This window comes from Cervus canadensis, chromosome 12 (genome assembly GCF_019320065.1).
Source record: "Cervus canadensis isolate Bull #8, Minnesota chromosome 12, ASM1932006v1, whole genome shotgun sequence".
Classification (NCBI taxonomy): domain Eukaryota; kingdom Metazoa; phylum Chordata; class Mammalia; order Artiodactyla; family Cervidae; genus Cervus; species Cervus canadensis.
In genome coordinates this window covers 40,028,209-40,046,859 of record NC_057397.1, presented here as the reverse complement: position 1 = coordinate 40,046,859, position 18,651 = coordinate 40,028,209, and the positions used below count along the sequence as shown (strand labels likewise).

Here is an 18,651-nt window from a genome sequence, read left to right as displayed (position 1 = left end):
AACTTAGAATGATGATCATAAAGATCATAATATAAAGTGAAAATAATACATAACAGATTGAGGAGTAATATATATTTTATGATCCTATATTTTAAATGGTAGAGGAACATGCTTTCATAAACCCTATATATCATTTATATCTGTGAATTTTGAATGCACATTACACATATGCATAGCTTTTTTTTTTGAGCAAGAAGCATTGAAACATATATATTATCATATGTAAAATTAGATAGTCAGCAGAAACTGGCTGTATGACACAGGCGGCTCAAATCCAGTGCCCTGTGATAACTTAGATGAGTGGGATGGGGTGGGAGGTGGGAGAGAGGTTCAGGAATGAGGGGGCATACATATGCCTATTGCCTATTCATGTTGATATATGGCAGAAAACAGCATAATATTGTAAAACAATTATCTTCCAATTAAAACCAATTTTAAAAAATATTCTTAGCAAACTGCTAATATGAATCACCTTGGGGAGGTGATTCTAGTCGGGACAGTGGAGAAAAATTGGAAAGTTTTTCATTATACATTTTAGTATTGTTTGAATAATGACATGTAAGCACTATAGATGACATAAAAATATTTTTATGTTCAAAATAATTTAAAAAGTCAACAGATGGGAAAACTATATCATGCAAACCAAAATCAAAATGCCATAATACAAGTAGGGTGAGAAAATACTTTATTTCCCAAACTGGAAGACTTAAGAATGCAAGGGGGAGCTAACCAAACAAGCTGTCATTATGGTATAAAGCAGAATGATCCCATAAAACTGGGAATTCAATCTTGGGAATATAATATACAGCACAGTGCCTATAGTTATTAATACTGTATATATATCTTGAAAATTGCTAACAGAGTAAATCTCAAGAGTTCTCATCATAGGAGAAAACATTTTAACTATATGTAGTGGTAGGTGTTAAACTTAGTGAACTAGACTTATAGCAGTGATCATTTTGCAGTATACACAAATATCTAATTATTGAATGCTTAAACCTAATATTATATGTCAGTTATGACTCAGTTTTTAAAATGTCTGTGGTTTAATAGAGCTAAGGCAAGAATCTATGGTTTCAGTGTATACTGGGCCACTTTATGGGATCCTAGGTGGCAAGAGAATGTTACACTCCTGTCTTGGTATTCACCTTGTCTGGCTAAAATAACCTCTGGCTGGAATGCTGATATTAAATGATATTTTAAAACATTTAAATTCTTAAGAAATCAGATACTGTGCATGCAAGACTAATCACAGATGCAGCCATTAAATGGACAGCATGTTAATTTTCTGTTGGTGCCCCACTGTCTATGTAAACAAGTCCCTATAAAAAGTTTATTTTGCCAATTTTGTTTTCAAAGAGAAGTGTTTGTATGTACATGTGTTTGTACTATATAAAAAGTATGTTATGGTATGGATATGCATAATGCTGCTATCATGTATATTATACATTTTATATATGTTTTATATACTACATATATATAATATATACTTTATCACACACCTATCCATATATATGGATGTGAATAGTGCTACTATAATTATTGTAATCAGGGGAAGTATATATATGTATATATGTATGTATATGTATGTGTTTTGAAGTTTTAACTTTAGTGAAGTACAGTATCAGTTATATCCTTCAAGAATCATGCCTTTGGAATTATATATAAAAAGTCAGAGCTTTACCCAAGATCACCTAGATTTTCCCCTATGTTATCATCTAGGCTTTACGGTTATGTATTTTAGATTTAGGACTGTGATCCATTTTGAGTTACTCTATGAAGAGTATAAGGTCTGGATAAATTGTTTTGCATGTGGATATCCAGTTCCAGCACTGCTGAAGGGGCTTTGTTCCATTGTATTCTCTTTACTCCTTTATCAAAGACCAGTTGACCGAGTTTGTGGGTTTATGTGGGCTCTCTGTTGTGTTGCAAACAGGTCTATTTGTCTATTCTTTGACCACTGTCACACAATCATGACTGCTGTGGTTTATCAGTCAGTTTTTTGCTATAGTTTCTGAGTCAGTTCTATGACTTAATCTTCTCTATCCAAATTGAATTGGCTATTCTAGATCTTTTGCCTCTCCATATAAGTTTTAGAATCAGTTTGTTGATATTCACATAATAACTTGCTGAAATTGAGTTTATGATAAATCCATAGGCCAAGTTGGGATAACAAACATCTTGACAAGGTTGAATCTTCCAATCCATCAACGTGGACGATCTTTCCATTTATTTAAGTCTCCTTTGATCTTTCGCCAGAGTTGTGTAGTTTTCTTCATAAAGATCTTGTATATATTTTGTTAGATTTATACCTAAGTACTGTAAACACTGTTGTGTTTTTAAATTCAAATTACATTTGCTCATTGCTGGTATGGAGGAAAACTATTAATTTTGTCTAACTTTGTATACTGCGACCTCACATGATCATTTATTAGTTCCAGGAGGTTTTTTTTTTTTCTGTTGATTCTTTAGGATTGTCTATGTAAATTATGATGTCATATAGTTAAAAGGACAGTTATATTTCATCCTTCCTAATTTGTAAATCTTTTATTTCCTTTTCGTTTCTTATCAAATCACCTAAGATTTTTGACATAGTGTTGATAAGCAATGATGAGAGGGACATCTTTTCCTTGTTCCTAATTATAGGAAAGTTTTGAGTTTCTCACCATTAAGTATTATATTAGCAATAGGATTTTGTAGATGCTTTTTTTTTATCAAGTTAAGGAAGTTTCCCCCTAGTCCTCGCTGAGAGGTTTTTGTAAATGAATGGGTGTTGAGTTTTTCTATTTTTTTTCCTGCTATTTATAATTTGATCATTTTTCTTTTTTACCCTGTTAAAGGGATGGATTACACTCATTGATTTTTTGACTGTTGAACCAGTCTTGCATGTATGGGTAAATATCACTTGGTTATGGTGTATAATTATTTTATACATTGTTAAATTCAATTTCCTATATTTTGTTGAGGATTTTTGCATCTCTTTTCATAAGATATATTGAAGTGTGATTTTCTATTCTTATCTTCATTTGATTTTGGTATTACAGCAAGCCTGGTCTCATAGAACAAAATAAGAAGTATTCACTATGCTTCTGTCTTCTGGAAGATATTAGAGAATAGCTATGATTTCCTCCTTAAATGTTTGATAGAAATAATCAGCAACCCCATCTGGACCTGGTGCTTTAGTTCTGTAAGGTAATTGATGGTTGAACTGCTTTGTTATTTTTGTTCTGTCACTCAGCTGTGTCTAACTCTTTGTGACCGCATGGACTGCAGAGCGCCAGGCTCCCCTGTTCTTCACTTTCTCCCAGACTTTGCTCAAACTCATGTCTATTCAGTCAACTATGCCATCCAACCATCTCATCCTCTGCTGGCCCCTTCTCCTATTGCCCTCAATCTTTCCCAACATCAGGGTCTTTTCCAATGAGTCAGCTCTTTGCATCAGGTGGCCAAAGTATTGGAGCTTCAGCCTCAGCATCAGTCTTTCCAGTTAATATTCAGGGTTGATTTCCTTTAGGATTTGATCTCCTTGTGGTTCAAGGGACTCTCAAGTCTTCTCTAGAACCACAGTTCAAAAATATCAATTCTTAAAAAAAAAGAAAAACCATCAATCCTTCAGTGCTCAGCCTTCTTTATGTCCAATTCTCACATCCATACAGGACTACTGGAAAAACAATATATAGACTTTTGTCAGCAAGGTGATGTCTGCTTTTTAATACGTTGTCTAGGTTTGCCATAGCTTTTCTTCAAGAAGCAAGTATCTTTAAATTTCATGGCTGCAGTCACCATCTCTAGTGATTTTGGAGCCCAAGAAAGTAGTCTCTCAGTTTCCAATTTTCTCCCATCTATTTGCCATGAAGGATGGGACCAGATGCCAGGATCTTCATTCTTTGAATGTTTAGTTCCAAGCCAGCTTTAAAGTGGGGAGGTGGGAAGCATTTTATAGTCCGTCAATTAAGTCTCAGTCCTTTGATATGTTTGTGCTCCTGGACTGTAAACTTTACTAGTGCTTCTAATGCCTACCAACTTATGTGAGAAAGGATGTGGAGCAAGGACTGATATTGAGTATTTTTCTTACCCCAGATAGGTTAGACTCTGATAAAATCATAGCAGGTTAGGTTTTGTTTTTCTAATTTCGTTTTGCTTTTTTTATGGGCATAGATTTTGTACAAGACAACTTACTTGACCTCTTGGTTGGCATTGTACATTATGGATCACCACCTTGTTAAAACTATCTATTCGCCAGTTTTTCCAACTTTTTGGTTTCTCTGTGTATGCTCTTGGATCCTGAATGTCAACTTAATCTATTTAAAATCAAACATTTTATTCACACCATCTCTTCTACTATGCCCTATCTCAGTGAATGACAACATAGTGTATTGTGTCACACACACCAGAGACCAAGGAATCATCCCTGGTCTGTCAGTCTTCATTAACTTTAATTCTCAAATCATGTTTTATTTGCTTTCTATATATTTCTTGAGTCAATTTAACTATCGCTACATTCTTTCCTACTACCAAGTCCAATAAACTATTATTTCAAGCACTGAGTATATAATAGCCTCCTATTACATTCTTGAACCCTTTCGAACCATTTATCATGTGGATATTAACATGATCCTTCAAAAAAGTATTTAGTCATTAATTAATTTGAGGATCAAGGTCCTTAACATGTTAAGCCCCTGCATAATCTGGTATCCTCTAGACTGTCTGTTTCATATGGAACCAGTGATTTCTCTTGCTTTCTCTGCTGTATACTAGCTTTCTTACTCTTTCATCCAGCAGCATATTTGCTGTTGTTCCGTCTTATTGACCTGAAGCCATAAATGCTGTTTTCTGTATCTTTTCACCTCCTCTGTTTCCTTTTTCTCTAGTTTACTCACGCTACAGGTCTCAGTTGATGTGTTCCTTTCTCAGGGAAGTCTTTACTGAACTTCCTAAATAAAATTCTTTATAGGCTTTCATGGTAGCATATACTTTTAGTTTATGACAATTATCAACTTGAGATTTGATTGCGGTTATTGGATTGATGTCTGTCTTTAACACCAGAGGTAAATTTCTTGAAGGAAGGAGCCATCTGTAATCTTGATCACAGTTCTATCCCCAGTTACTATAAGGTACATGGTAGATGTTCAACAAGTAGTTGATTGAAGAATAAATGAATGATTTTTCATTTAAGCTAGGAATTAGCTACCAATTCTTACTATAATCCGATAAGCTACCTGACTAACGGTAAAATCTGTAACATTTCAAATAGTATTCCAAGAACAATATAGACTTTTTCAAATTTCATACAGATTACAAATTGCATTAAAAAGAAGTTTCACTTTTCAAAGGGTCCTCCAAATGAATCTTTTTATGTCATAAGATTTTGGGCCATGAGTGGGTTGTAATAGGGATAATCAGAAATGGAAGAAAATTTCTGTAGGGACCAAGTTCATTTTCAAAGAATAGTAAGCCATGAGACTATATCTTTCTTTTCTATGTCCAAACCCCAATCCTTAATCCCAGACCTACAAAATAGAAGAAGAATAGAAAGGAGGGAGCCATCAGTTATGTAGCTGCTGATGAGAATCATTTATAAGCTGTAAATAGACAGTAGTTCACTTAGACCACATGTGACCATGAGTGTCCAATTAGAACAGGCATATCAAAGGCATGTTGGCAAAAACCACACAAAAGTGAATCTTGAAAAAAAAAAATCAAAGAAAATATATAAAATAAAAAGTGAAATAGAAATCAATTTTGTAAGTAGTTAGTGTTTCTGAGGAAGGGACTGCTATGAATGCAATAGAAAAATTTCAAAGATAGAAGAAAACTATGCTGCAATGAAAGAATATGTAATTCTACAAATGGAAAGGACATTAGGTATTTAAGGAACAACATAGATAACATAATGTTTTTACTGGAGAATATTGAGTTCATAGTCAATGTGATCTTGGATTGTCTCTTGTTTTTCATATTCATAATAAATATGAATATTCAAATATGTCAAGATTCCTTTAATAAACTACTGATAAAGTAATTGTGCTATTTTCTAAATCAAAAGATGGATGTATAAGCTTCTTTCCAACTCTATGATTCTATAAATCTTAGTCTGAACCATCTTTCTCATAGGGCTTAAATGAAAACAATTGCAGAAAGCAACTGTAGTTGTTACTCATTTATGTTTATGTTAAATTTAGTCATAAAATGCAAACTAAAGTTAACTATTCAGTTATAATTGTGACTTCTATAGGAGTCAGCCTTTTATGTCAACCTTCTAAGTAACAATTTTATCTACTGCTGCAAACATTTGACAAACAAATCACCTGGTACAATATTACCTTTCTGTATCTGCCAAAAATGAGTCTTGTTAAAATACCTGGAGCAGTGGCTTAATTAATATGGATTTTCAAATATTCATGTCTCATGCAATTTATTAAAATGCTGCAAGAAATAGGTACTATTCCATATTATAATTTTTGGTAAATTGAAAAATGTCATTCAGATAGCTGCATATTTGTTAATCTGTTTTTTTTTTTTTTTTGGAGGCATTGTGTGGCCAAAACAGGGCTTTCCCAGGTGGTTCAGTGGTAAAGAATCCGACTGCCAATGTGGGAGACGTAGGTTCAATCCCTAGGTCAGAAGATCCCCTGGAGAAGGAGATGGCAAGCCACTCCAGTATTCTTGCCTGGGAAATCCTATGGATAGAGACCCTGGCAGGCTGCAGTCCATGGGGTTGCAAAACAGTTGGATGTGACTTAGCAACTAAACAACAGTAATAACATGGCAAAAACAAAATGCATGTCTTATCAGAGAGAAATGTATGAATGATTTATTGTCCTTCTTGAGGCTAAATATAAGTCAATAGGAAAATGAGAGAACGTTCAGTTCAGTTCAGTCGCTCAGTCGTGTCCAACTCTTTGTGACCCCATGAATCGCAGCACGCCAGCCCTCCCTGTCCATCACAAACTCCCGGAGTTTACTCAAATACATGTCCATCGAGTCAGTGATGCCATCCAGCCATCTCATCCTCTGTCATCCCTTTCTCCTCCTCCCCCCAATCCCTCCCAGCATCAGGGTCTTTTCCAATGAGTCAACTCTTCGCATGAGGTGGCCAAAGTACTGCAGTTTCAGCTTCAGCATCAGTCCTTCCAATGAACACCTAGGACTGATCTGCTTTAGGATGGACTGGTTGGATCTCCTTGCAGAGAACATTAATTCTCCACTATCTTTTCAGGAATGTGTATTATTATAATGGCAACATGAGGATAGTTATAGAAAAATATATCTATTTGCACTTGAGATATTTGCAGTATGACTAGGATGGTTGGTGCTAACAAATCTTGTTTATGTAAGCATACTTTCACAAACATAAGAAATGATGTACAAGCGTCAAAGGATGCAGCATCTGCCCTTTATGGGCACAAGAAAATGCAACTTTTTTTTTTATCTTTGTTTTCCCATTAAGCTTGGCAGAGAACCTTGCACACTGACCTGTAGGAAGTGTTGAATGGTTATATGAATGATTACATATTCAGGCTGTATAATTCTTACAGGTAAAACAGATAATATATACATTTAATGTCAGGATAAACCCAGAGACTATTTATGCTTTTCACAGGTGCGAAGACTAATGCATATTTTTCTGAGAGGCAGATGAAGATTAGAAGCCCATGATTAAATCCTGCCCTTACCCCACTTTTTGTGTTTCTTTGATGACAACACATAGGCTAAGATTGCTCGATAGAAGCTTTGATATCATGGAATTGCTAGTTTGCTGGACAGAGCTAGTCCAATCCTGTGAATAAAGAATCTGAATCCTTAGGAAATTCTAATATGTCAACTGCATTCTAAATCCCCACCTTCTAAAGATAAGAAATTCCTTAGATAAGATAATATCTTAGATAAGAAAAATGAGAATGTGCCAGTCTGCCTTCCCACTCCTATATGACAATACACACATTCAGTCTCACTTTTTCACAGCAAAATTCTACCTCAAACATCCCCAACTGGTTTGTTTAAAATGCTGTAGAATGAATTTCAACTTTACTCTGTCAAGTAAATCATTCTTAATTCTTTGTCACTGTTTGATTGTGTCAGGAAACTGGGCCAAATAACTGCTTAAATGAATCTCAACTTCATGATTTCTAAATTTATAGTGTTTCCTATATAGTGAAAGACTCCTTTCGACCCCATGGACTGCAGCCTGCCAGGCTCCCCTGTCCATGGAATTCTCCAGGCAAGAATACTGGAGTGGGTTGCCATTCCCTTCTCCCATATAGTACAACTCCTATATAGTACAACTACTAAAATAGATACTTTCATTACCCCCTCCCAAGAACCAGTTTCTCTCATTTCTTGAATTAAACTATGGAGTCTAGGGAGGCTCTTTTTAAGGGTTTGTGTATATACTTGTTTATTCTTCAATTATAGAAAACTATTCTGCCTAGTCAGCTGAGCCAGGCTGTTTTCCTAAAAATGCACATATAAATACCAAATATTATAACATTGTTATTTTTATAATTACAACATACTAGAAAGGTCCCCAGTTTAACCATATTATTTTATATTATTTATTACAGGACAACATGATAAACTTTGATAGCAATTGCCTGAATAACGAACCTAACTTTTTTAAAAAACATTCATGTGATGATAATAAGGTAATGATAATTATTTGGAATTTATATGTCATTTGAGCTTGATATCATAGAAGTTTATATTTCCTGTATCTGTTTATTATATTGATTATTAATGACATAGTCTTTTGGTTCTAACCTGACAATTCCCATTGATATATTGTTATATTGTGGTCTTTTATACTTTTATTTTACAAATTTTCCTATGCTTATTTGATAAATATTCCTTTCAATTTTAGCATTTCATTTTTCACCTTGAAAACAGTAGAACTGCTGAATTCAAAGATATACCTCTCCGTTCTGAAACATTTATTCAGGAAAATGCTTGTCAGAATGATTGCTTGCATATACAGACATAATTAATGGGCATAATTTAGTTGTAGGCATTTTTAAATTTTTTCTTTCAATATTTTCTTATCTTCAAATCATTACCTCCTCTATTTGGTGTAATGTTACAATTTACAGAATTTTGAATAAAAGTTTGTGTCATCTCTTTCTTCAGAAACTAGTGTGCTATTCAAGCCTTTTGGAAACTCACAATAACTGAGTTAACCTCATGGCATTTGAGTGTATCCATAAATTCCAAAAAAAATTCCTATTTTTGAAAACTTGTTTTGGGCAAATAGGCCCTTTATTATTGCCAGTTATTCATCCATATCGCCAAAGGGGCAAAAATAATAATAATAAAAATCACACATACCTTTTATTACTGCTGCTTTCAGAAGCACTCTCCTTTAGTTATCTTGTTTAATACTGAATAAACTTGTTATGTGCTTACTCATAAGCGATAAGATCATACATAACAAAAAAAAAGAGTTTAAAGTGTCACATAATCATTAAACTGAGTTCTAGGCACTTGAGGCTATCACCTGGGAGCTAAACAGTTTCAGTTTAGTTGCTCATCAGTCATGTGATTAACTGGAATAGAAGAAAAGTGGGGTGGAGGTGGGGCATTATTTAGCAATACAGTTCTGGCTCTAGGCTCTTTAGAAAAGCTTATTACTTCTTAATATTTTATTTGAACCACAGCCCTTCTGATGTTTTTTTTATAATAGGAAGCTTCATTTTTGAATCGTGCTGCTCGAAAGTTGAAGCAATTCCTTAAAATGAATATCAGCGACGATTTCAAGCTTCACCTATCAACAGTTTCACAGGGCACATTGACACTGCTAAACTGCACCAGCAAGGTAAGCTGAGGACTATTTACTTTGAACCAAAATATAAACTCCTCCAGGGATAGGATCCTAGTATTCTCTGATGATCATAAGCATTAGCAGAGAAATCTAAGTGCTTATAAGAAAACTAAAATGCATTTACTCAATTCTAGAAGAGGAAAATTTCAACTTATAAAGTACCTATTCCTCTCTTGGCTAGGGCAAAGAAATCATTTATAAAAGGGAACTAAAAATAAAAAAGGGCAACACTGTAAATCAACTATACTTCAATTAAAAAAGGATAACAAATACATGAAAGAAACTAATAAATAGTATTGCCATGGGCTTCCCTCCTTCAATTCAGGAGACCCCGGTTCGATTCCTGGGCCGGGAAGAAGGAATCCCACAGGAGAAGGGATAGGCTACCCACTCCAGTATTCTGGCCTGGAGAATTCCATGGTCTGCATAATTCATGGGGTCACAAAGAGTCAGACACAACTGAGTGGCTTTCACTTCATATTGCCATAGTAATTTTCAAGGAGGCTAGGGTGATAAGTTGGATGAAGATGGTAAATTTTTATTTCTAAAATATCTTAATTTTAACCCATTTATGTACACATTTGTAAGAACTCATAACCTATAAAAATTAATCAAATATTTAACAAATATCTTTTTATATAAAATTTGAGTGTATTTATGTCCAACAATTTTCAGGTTTTTTGCCTCAATAATTTTGATAAGTACAGGGCTAATTTTTTCTACTTCTCTACTAGCAGTTATGAAATGTAACCAACAAAACAAAATATGGAAGACATTACCTTGGGACTAGACAACAATTTCTTTCACCTGCGAAGTGGAGAAAAATATAGTATCTACACTATAGGATGTTGAAAAGGTTAAGTGTTAAATGATATAATTCATATAGCATGAATGCATGCGAGCTCAGTCATGTCCAACTCTTTGCAACCCCATGCATTGTTGCCTGCCAGGCCTCCTCTATCCATGGGATTATCCCGTCAAGAACACTGGAGTGGGTTGCCATTTCCTGCTCTAAGGGGGTCTTCCTGACCCAGGGATCAAATCCATATCCCCTGCATTGCAGGTGGATTCTTTACCACTGAGCCACCTGGGAAACCTGCTTAGTACTAAAAAGTTTCAATAAATTTTTATTATTACTATTATTACTTTACTCTCTCCTTAGGAATTTTACTAGCTGCCATATAAAGCCAATATGCCAAAATATTTATTATATATTTTAAAAAGTTAACATTTTTATGATAGAAAAAGGATTGTTTAAAAAAAATTTTAATACTAGTAGTTGCCCACAGAAGGTAAAATGGCAAGATTGTCCTTAAGCCCTATAGACAGTGATGAAAATACATGTTGGACCTTAATAAGTTGGACTACTTCATTTATCATTATGGTTATTTACTTCATGCAAGCCAGCCTCCTCCTGGTGGTGTGTTTTTGCCAAGCTTATTTCCAGTCTTGTCCCCTTATTCATGTTAACTTCTTATATAGAATTTCTTCTGTTTTCTATACATCTGATCTCTACTGTTCTATCTATACATCCTTCAAGGCAAAGTTTAAGATTCATGAAGAGCTTATATTTCAGCTCTTAATCCTTATTTATAATGATTTAAATTACAGTCAGCGGGAGAAGGAGAGGGAAGGACTAATTGAGAAAGTAGCATTGACATATATACACTATCATGTGTCAAACTGGTAATTAGTGGAAAGCTTCGATACAACACAGGGAGCCCAAGTCTGGCACTCTGTGATGACCTAGAAGGGTGGGATGGGAAGGGGTAGGGAGGCTTCTGAGGGAGGGGATATATATGTGTGCATATATATAAAAATATAATTATGACTGATTCACGTTGTTTGGCAGAAACTGATACAACATTGTAAAGCAATTATTCTACACTTAAAAAACAAAAAAATAAAGAGGATGACATTAAAAAAAAAAGGTACAGTCAGCCTGTCATATCCATTGGTTCTGCATTCTCTTATTCAACCAACTGTGGATCAAAAATATTCAAAAAAAATTCCAGAAACTTCCAAAAAGCCAAACTTAAAATTTGTCGAGCCACATTTACAACTATTTATGCAACATCTACATTGTGTTTACAACTATTTACACAGCATTTACACTGTATTAGGTATTATAAGTAATCTAGAGACGATTTCAAGTCTACAGGAGCATGTGCCTGGTTATATGCAAATTCAATGCTATTTTATATAAGGAACTTGAGCATCTGTCCTTGGATTTTGGTATCCACCCAGGTCCCAGAACCAATCCCCCTACAAATACAGAAGGATTACTGTACTATCTTATGCAGGAATAGGAAGTTCATTTCATGTTGCTTACAAATGCAATTGCTTAGTAACGCCTTATGTTGAGTATAAGTTTCAAGTCAGGGCTTAACTGAAAAGAGCAAACTATCAATATCACCTCTTCGAATAGAAGGGTTAAAGGTCATAGGTATGCTGTATGTTTGCACTTCTTTCTCTCATGTGAGGAACTTTGCATGGATCACCATGTTCCAAAATCAACTAATTTTAGAGAAATAACATGAAAATTAAAATCTTGATATTAAAATGGTTACAAAATTAACTGATACAATCCAGCTTTTTCTTGTAATGAGAAGACAAGATGTTAAAGATGGTCAACTACATTGAATTTTCTTCATGAGTCAGGCATGCTACAAACTTTTTACTATTGTGCATTTCACCTTGCTTCTGATGGGTAAAGTTTAATAAAATTTATGGTTAGGATTTAACAACTTAGTGCAATATTATTTTCATGTTGATTGAAATTCTAGTTTTGTCTCTGTGAGTATACCCTTCCATGTTTGTTTTTCAGACCTCACAGCAATTAACACAGTGCTGGACACATCTGCAAAATTATGAGTCTAGGTTATTTGGAGGACTAACCTAACCTTTCTTGTTTCTCCCTTTTCCCTGATATTTGATAATATTTCTAAGTGAAATTAGTATTCTGCCATACTAACAATATATAGATTCTCAAGTAGATTAGATGAGCTGAAGGTAATATGAAATTTAGCAGTTATAATAATGGAAGAAGCAATAAAGGACTAATAATCAATATTATGACTTTGTTTTTAAGGGTAAAGGAAGAAAACCCCCTTCCCTGGGTGAAGCCCAACCCACTAAGAATTTGGTAAGAGTTATTGCACCCTCCAGATGTTTGCCTTCAACAGCTTGAAATAACTCCAGCATCCTGATAAAGATCAGCCCTGTTAAGGAAACAACAAAGTAGAAGTCCTCATACACAACGAGCTTTCAAAATAAATGGATCAGAAGGGTTGGAAGGCCAGGCCTTTCCCCAAAGCTGCGCTCTGTAACCTTTGGTTGTGGGCTGGAGCCAGTGTGCACCTCTCTTCCCAACTCCGTGTTCTATGATGTCATTTTAGTAGTTTGGTACTGTCTACAGGCATGAGGGGGCTTCTGAGGTGACGTTAGTGGTAAAGAACCTGCATGCCAACGCAGGAGACATGAGACTGCAGGTTCGATCCCTGGGTCAGGGAGATCCCCGGAAGAGGGCATGGCAGCCCACTCTAGTGTTCTTGCCTGAAGAATCCCATGGACAGAGGAGCACGGCAGGCCACAGTCCTTGAGGTCACAAGAGTCGGACACAACTTGAGTGATTGAGCACATACGCACGCATGGGCTGGAGACCATGCAAATCAGCAGAGGCTAATGTGAAGGCAGAGGGTGAAGGCAGACATCTTTTTTATCAGCTTTTTGCTCAACAATTTCTGAATGTTTCTCTTTGAACTGTTTCCTTTTATATGGTTGGTTTTGAAAATAGTCATTATAATATTGGTAAAAGGAAAAGGGAGATACGACTTAGAAATTGGATCTCTTTAAACTGCATTTTAAAAAACCACTATTTTAAAATTAAAGAAGCTAGGGAAAATATCAGAGCATTGATTTTTTAACAAAGAAAATTAAAACCTCAATAGGTAATAGGCAAAGAACATGACCAAACTATATAGAAAAAAATAAACTAGAAAACAAGATACAAATAAAAAAAGCGACCTTAGTGAAGGAATACATATTAAAAATAAGGACCCTTTTTAAATCTATTTTACTCACATAGATTATACAATATATTAGTGTTGTTGTTTGGTTGCTAAGTCATGTCTGACTCTTTTGCAACCGCATGGACTATATAGTCTGCCAGTCTCCTCTGTCCATGGGATTTCCCAGGCAAGAATACTGGAGTGGGTTGCCATTTCTTTCTGCAGGGGATCTTCCTGCCTGACCCAGGAACTGAATTCATGTCTCCTGCATTGGCAGGCAGATTCTTTACCACTAAGCCACCAGGGAAGCCCATACACTATATACTGTATATGTGAAATAGTACATGAATACTCTATATGTACACACATTCTATTAGCTTGTTGCATAAAATTATATAGCAATATGCAAAATATTTATGAATGAAAAGGCATATTTCACTAAATGTGACAATGATATATTAACTAGAATGAGGCATGGAAAAATGAACACACCTGGTTCATGAGAGTGATAGATTCTTTTATCACATTTCCATTATTATGTTATTTGACCACTCTGTGTGTGTTAGTCATTCAGTCGTGTCTGACTCTGCGACTCCATGGACTGTAGCCCCACCAGGCTCCTCTGTCCATGGAATTTTCCAGGCAAGGATACTGGAATGGGTTGCCACTCCCTTCTCCAGGAGATCTTCCCAGCCCAGGATAGGAGTATGGAAATCCCTTACTCCTCTTAGAGAAGCAGAGTGAGTCTGCACACCCTGGGACTCAGGAAACCCTAGGTATTCCAACCTGAAGTGGAATAGTTGAAATGAATACCTGAGTAGTATCAATATACTGAGTGCCTCTGGCTAAGGGAATTTGGAAAGAAAGTTTAGAAAAAGGAGGTAACACCTGTATTCCTGAAATTACAGACATAAAATCATGTTTGTCTTTTTAATGAATGCTTAGTCTTGGTCTATGTAGAAAAGTCATGAAATGTTCATGTCTATGTATTTCAAGTCTGCTAGTCACATAAACTTCAGTTTATACTTTTTAAAGATGTTTTGGCATATGACTTTTTTATTTTACTTCCTCACACCCCTCCCTCTTTGTTCTGTAAAGGAATCTGGCATCCAAACCCTGAGACATTAGTTAATTAAGACATTAATTCATTTCTCAGGCATCCAGAGTCCACAACTCAGGGACTCACAAAAATATAACTGAGGATACGCAGAGCTACTCTCTTTTATCTCTATTACATCTGAGATGTCCCTTTCTCCACTTTCTGTAGGTTGTACAGGTAGCCCTTTTGAAGATGACAGAGCCATCTTCGTGGTCTTCTGACTTTCAAAATAAAGTCATACTCCTTGCCTCAAAAACAAACAAACAAACAAATGTTCTGGGATCCTCAATACAAAGAATATTAGAAATCCTGCTTCATATTTACCTTTGAAATCTGTCCTCTAATCTTGTAAATGAATTATTTTAAGAGTATGTGTTAGTGTTACTAAATATATAATTGAAAGAAATCTGAATGTGACCACACTAAAAATAGGACAAACAAGCTCAAGACCCAATCTATTATATTTACTTGATTATATGACCATGGCAGATTACTTATCCTCTTTGCATCTCAGTTTCCTCAAATGTGAAAGGTGAAATTACCAATCTTATAGTTACTAAGTAGATAAAATGAAATAATATATGTGTAGCACTGAGCACAGTACCTGACCTAGGAAACACCTAATAATCGGTTGTTATTGAAATGAAGAAATTACCCTGTAGTAACTCACTTCTCAGGCATCCAGAGTCCACATCTCTGGGACTCATGAAAATATAACTGAGGATACGCATCACTATTCTTTTCTATGTCTATTATATCTGAGGTGTCTCTTTCTCCACTTTCTGTAGGTTGTACAAGTAGCCCTTTTGAAGATTTTTGACTGAGTAGGAAAACTAGCTTATGAGGCAGACATCTTCCATTCTCTAGTGAAGACTAGGGAACAAACTTAATTGGGTATATTCTTATTAATCATCTTTGCCAAAATAAATATTTTCAGTATTAATTATTTCTTCCATAAAAATATTTCTCCATTGTAAAAAAAAAAAAAACTCAGTTGAATAATGTACAGATCTTTCTCACAAAAGTTTAAACAGCACTCTTATGTCCACTTATGTTGCATTGCTAAAAATGGTGGCCACCTGACATGGCTCTTTAATCCTAAATTTTAAATCGTAACAACCTTGTATATCCTACACATCAATGATTGTAGCTAGGAACCATAATTTTTTAAAAATGTCATTCAACATTCTCCTTTTTTAAATATTCTTTTGACATGGACCATTTTTTAAATTTGCTACAATAATGCTTCTGTTTTATGTTTTGGTTTTTTGGCCACAAGGCTTGTAGGATCTTAGCTCCCTAACCAGAGATCAAACGTGCACACCCTATATTAGAAGGCAAAGTCTTAATCACTGGGACTACCAGGGAAGTCCCAAAATTCTTCTTTTTAATTACCAAATTTTTACTATAACCTAGTATAGTGGAAACTAAGACTGAATGTTTTACAATGTGTATTTTTATTAAAATGTGCACTTAAAAACTTTTTTTATGTATTTCTCTAGGAAGAGAATAAATCTTTAAAGGAACAGAAAAAACAGAATGACTTGTGTTTCCTAAAGATACTACTACAAAAGATAAAAACTTGTTGGAATAAAATTTTGAGGGGCATTAAAGAACATTGAAAATATGGAGTAGCAATATAAAACCTTGAGTTTTATTTGTATCCTCCAAGAATCTATCTGCTCATGCGATTTTCGAAGGCAGAACGCCTCCTGGAAGTTACTGAATGCATCCTGGTTAAAACAGATTACAGCAACTGAGAAATCCTTACTGTAGTTCCAGAAGATGGACCTAAACAATGGAAACCAAATGCTGCAATCAACAAAACTATTTCACATGTATGAGGACATATATTAATTGGTATTAATTCTGAACCTTTTTTTTTAAGACAATCCATATAAGGTATTAGTTGCAATAATACTTTTTAAATGTGTTTAAAATTTTCAGAAGATATATAAATTCTGTGAAGTATATAAAGGTTATGAGGATTAAAAATTAACATTTCATTATTACCAAAATATATAGTTTTATGCCCATTATGCATCAGTATGCTGCAATGAGAGTAGAAATTTTTCTCGTCTGTGCTGGAAATGTTTCAGAGTTAACAGTGAGATATGGATAAGGCCCATGAGAATGAGTCATATAAAGAAGCAGTAGCATCAAGGAGTCCAAGGTAATTGAAAGATATTAAGAGATGTAATTAAACATGAATGTATAACACAGTGCCTTTGATAAATGATATTACAGATGTTTTAAAATTAAAATAATGAATAGTTTCACAAAACAGAAAGTCACCTGTCCTAAGGATGCTAAACCATAGCACTGGGTTACTTTTGTCATTTATGTGTAATAAAATTTGTCTACATGAGTTTGCAATTCGGGAAGTATATTTTTAAGAGAATAATATATGTTGGCCTTTTAATTAATGGAATGTGTATATTTAATTTTGACACAATATCTGTATATAAAAATATTTTCATACAGTACTACAATTGCTTACTTTGGATAACATTTCTCCTTTGATAATAAATGACCTATGTATTAACACTGTCAGATTCATTTAATTAATCCCAACAGGATTTTTTTTGGTCATGCTATGTGGCTTATGGGATCTTAGTTCCCCCATGAGGAACTGAAGCTGGGCCCCCTGTGGTGGAAGTGCAGAGTCCGAACCCTTGGGTCACCAAGGAAGTCCTCCAAAACAAGTTTTTAAGCCCAAGATTTTTAATATGGCACCACTATTTGATTTTTCACTTCCATTGAAATATAGTCTTTAACCTCTTAACTGTCAAGAATGTACATGAGACTGGGGACCCAAACTACGTAAGAATAGGAATACTACTTTACTGCCTGTTTTTGTCAGGGCCTGAAAACTAGCTTATAAGGCAGGCATCTTCCATTTTTATAAGTGAAGACTATTGGCAAATCCTTCTAGGCTTAGATTTGCCAATAGTCTTCACTTACAAAGGAAACTGAAAACACTATTCTAGGCGGGCCAAGTGTTCTAAAATAGCCACTGTGGTCTCATCATCACCTGGTTCAGAGCTGACTGACTTATTTAATCTACAGACAATGCTCAGGTGCCATCCTCAATAAGACCTTCCTCTCAGTTCACGTCTGTCTCTCAGCTTCTCTTTCTCATGGTCCCCAACCCACACAGAGTTTCCTCCTCACTGGAGCAGACGGCTGTATCGAGTTGTACACACAGTTGTATATATTCACTGATTCCCGGTAATGAGGCGGTGAGCCAACTAAGTTTTCTCTTTGGTTTTTATTATTAATTCCAGAAAAGGGAGTTTACTAACACTTTTTGGGAGCAACTGATTCTCCACCAAGCTTTTCCTCCAGACAGACTTATCAAAGAAGGCTATGTTTCCATCCACCACAAAACAGGTCAACTATGTGGTACACCTCCACCCTGACGAAGCAGCGCTGTTGGTAAACCATCAGCTATGAAAAGGACATTTTAAGCTTCAAAAGGGAAACTTTTAAACGTGTTCTTGAAAGTGTTTCCATGAAGGCTGTCTATAATGTTCCTAACAAGGTTGAGATTGTGACAAAATAAGGAGTGATTATTTTAAAATTCATTAAAAATTATTAAAATTTTCCTCCTTTTTAACTACTGACTTTCATTTTTATCATTTGTTTATGATAGAATTGAATTGGAGAGAAAACTCACACCCCAAAATTCTTATTCAGCATAGTGTGTCAAATTCATGGAAAAAACC

The 18,651-nt window shown here is 35.0% G+C and overlaps 1 protein-coding gene across 2 annotated transcripts in view; it reads left to right on the top strand.

Moving 5' to 3' along the window:
* Positions 1-17,468, top strand: part of IL7 (interleukin 7) — a 51,565-nt gene extending 34,097 nt beyond the window's left edge. The window contains exons 3-6 of one of the 2 annotated variants that reach the window (XM_043484118.1): positions 8,565-8,645; positions 9,677-9,808; positions 12,906-12,959; positions 16,426-17,468. In XM_043484118.1, the coding sequence (XP_043340053.1) occupies positions 8,565-8,645; positions 9,677-9,808; positions 12,906-12,959; positions 16,426-16,545 (387 nt within the window). In that variant the 3' untranslated portion in view covers positions 16,546-17,468. The remainder of the gene's footprint in view (positions 1-8,564; positions 8,646-9,676; positions 9,809-12,905; positions 12,960-16,425) is intronic. The other variant, XM_043484119.1, reaches the window with a different exon arrangement.
* The last annotated feature ends 1,183 nt before the right edge of the window (positions 17,469-18,651 follow it).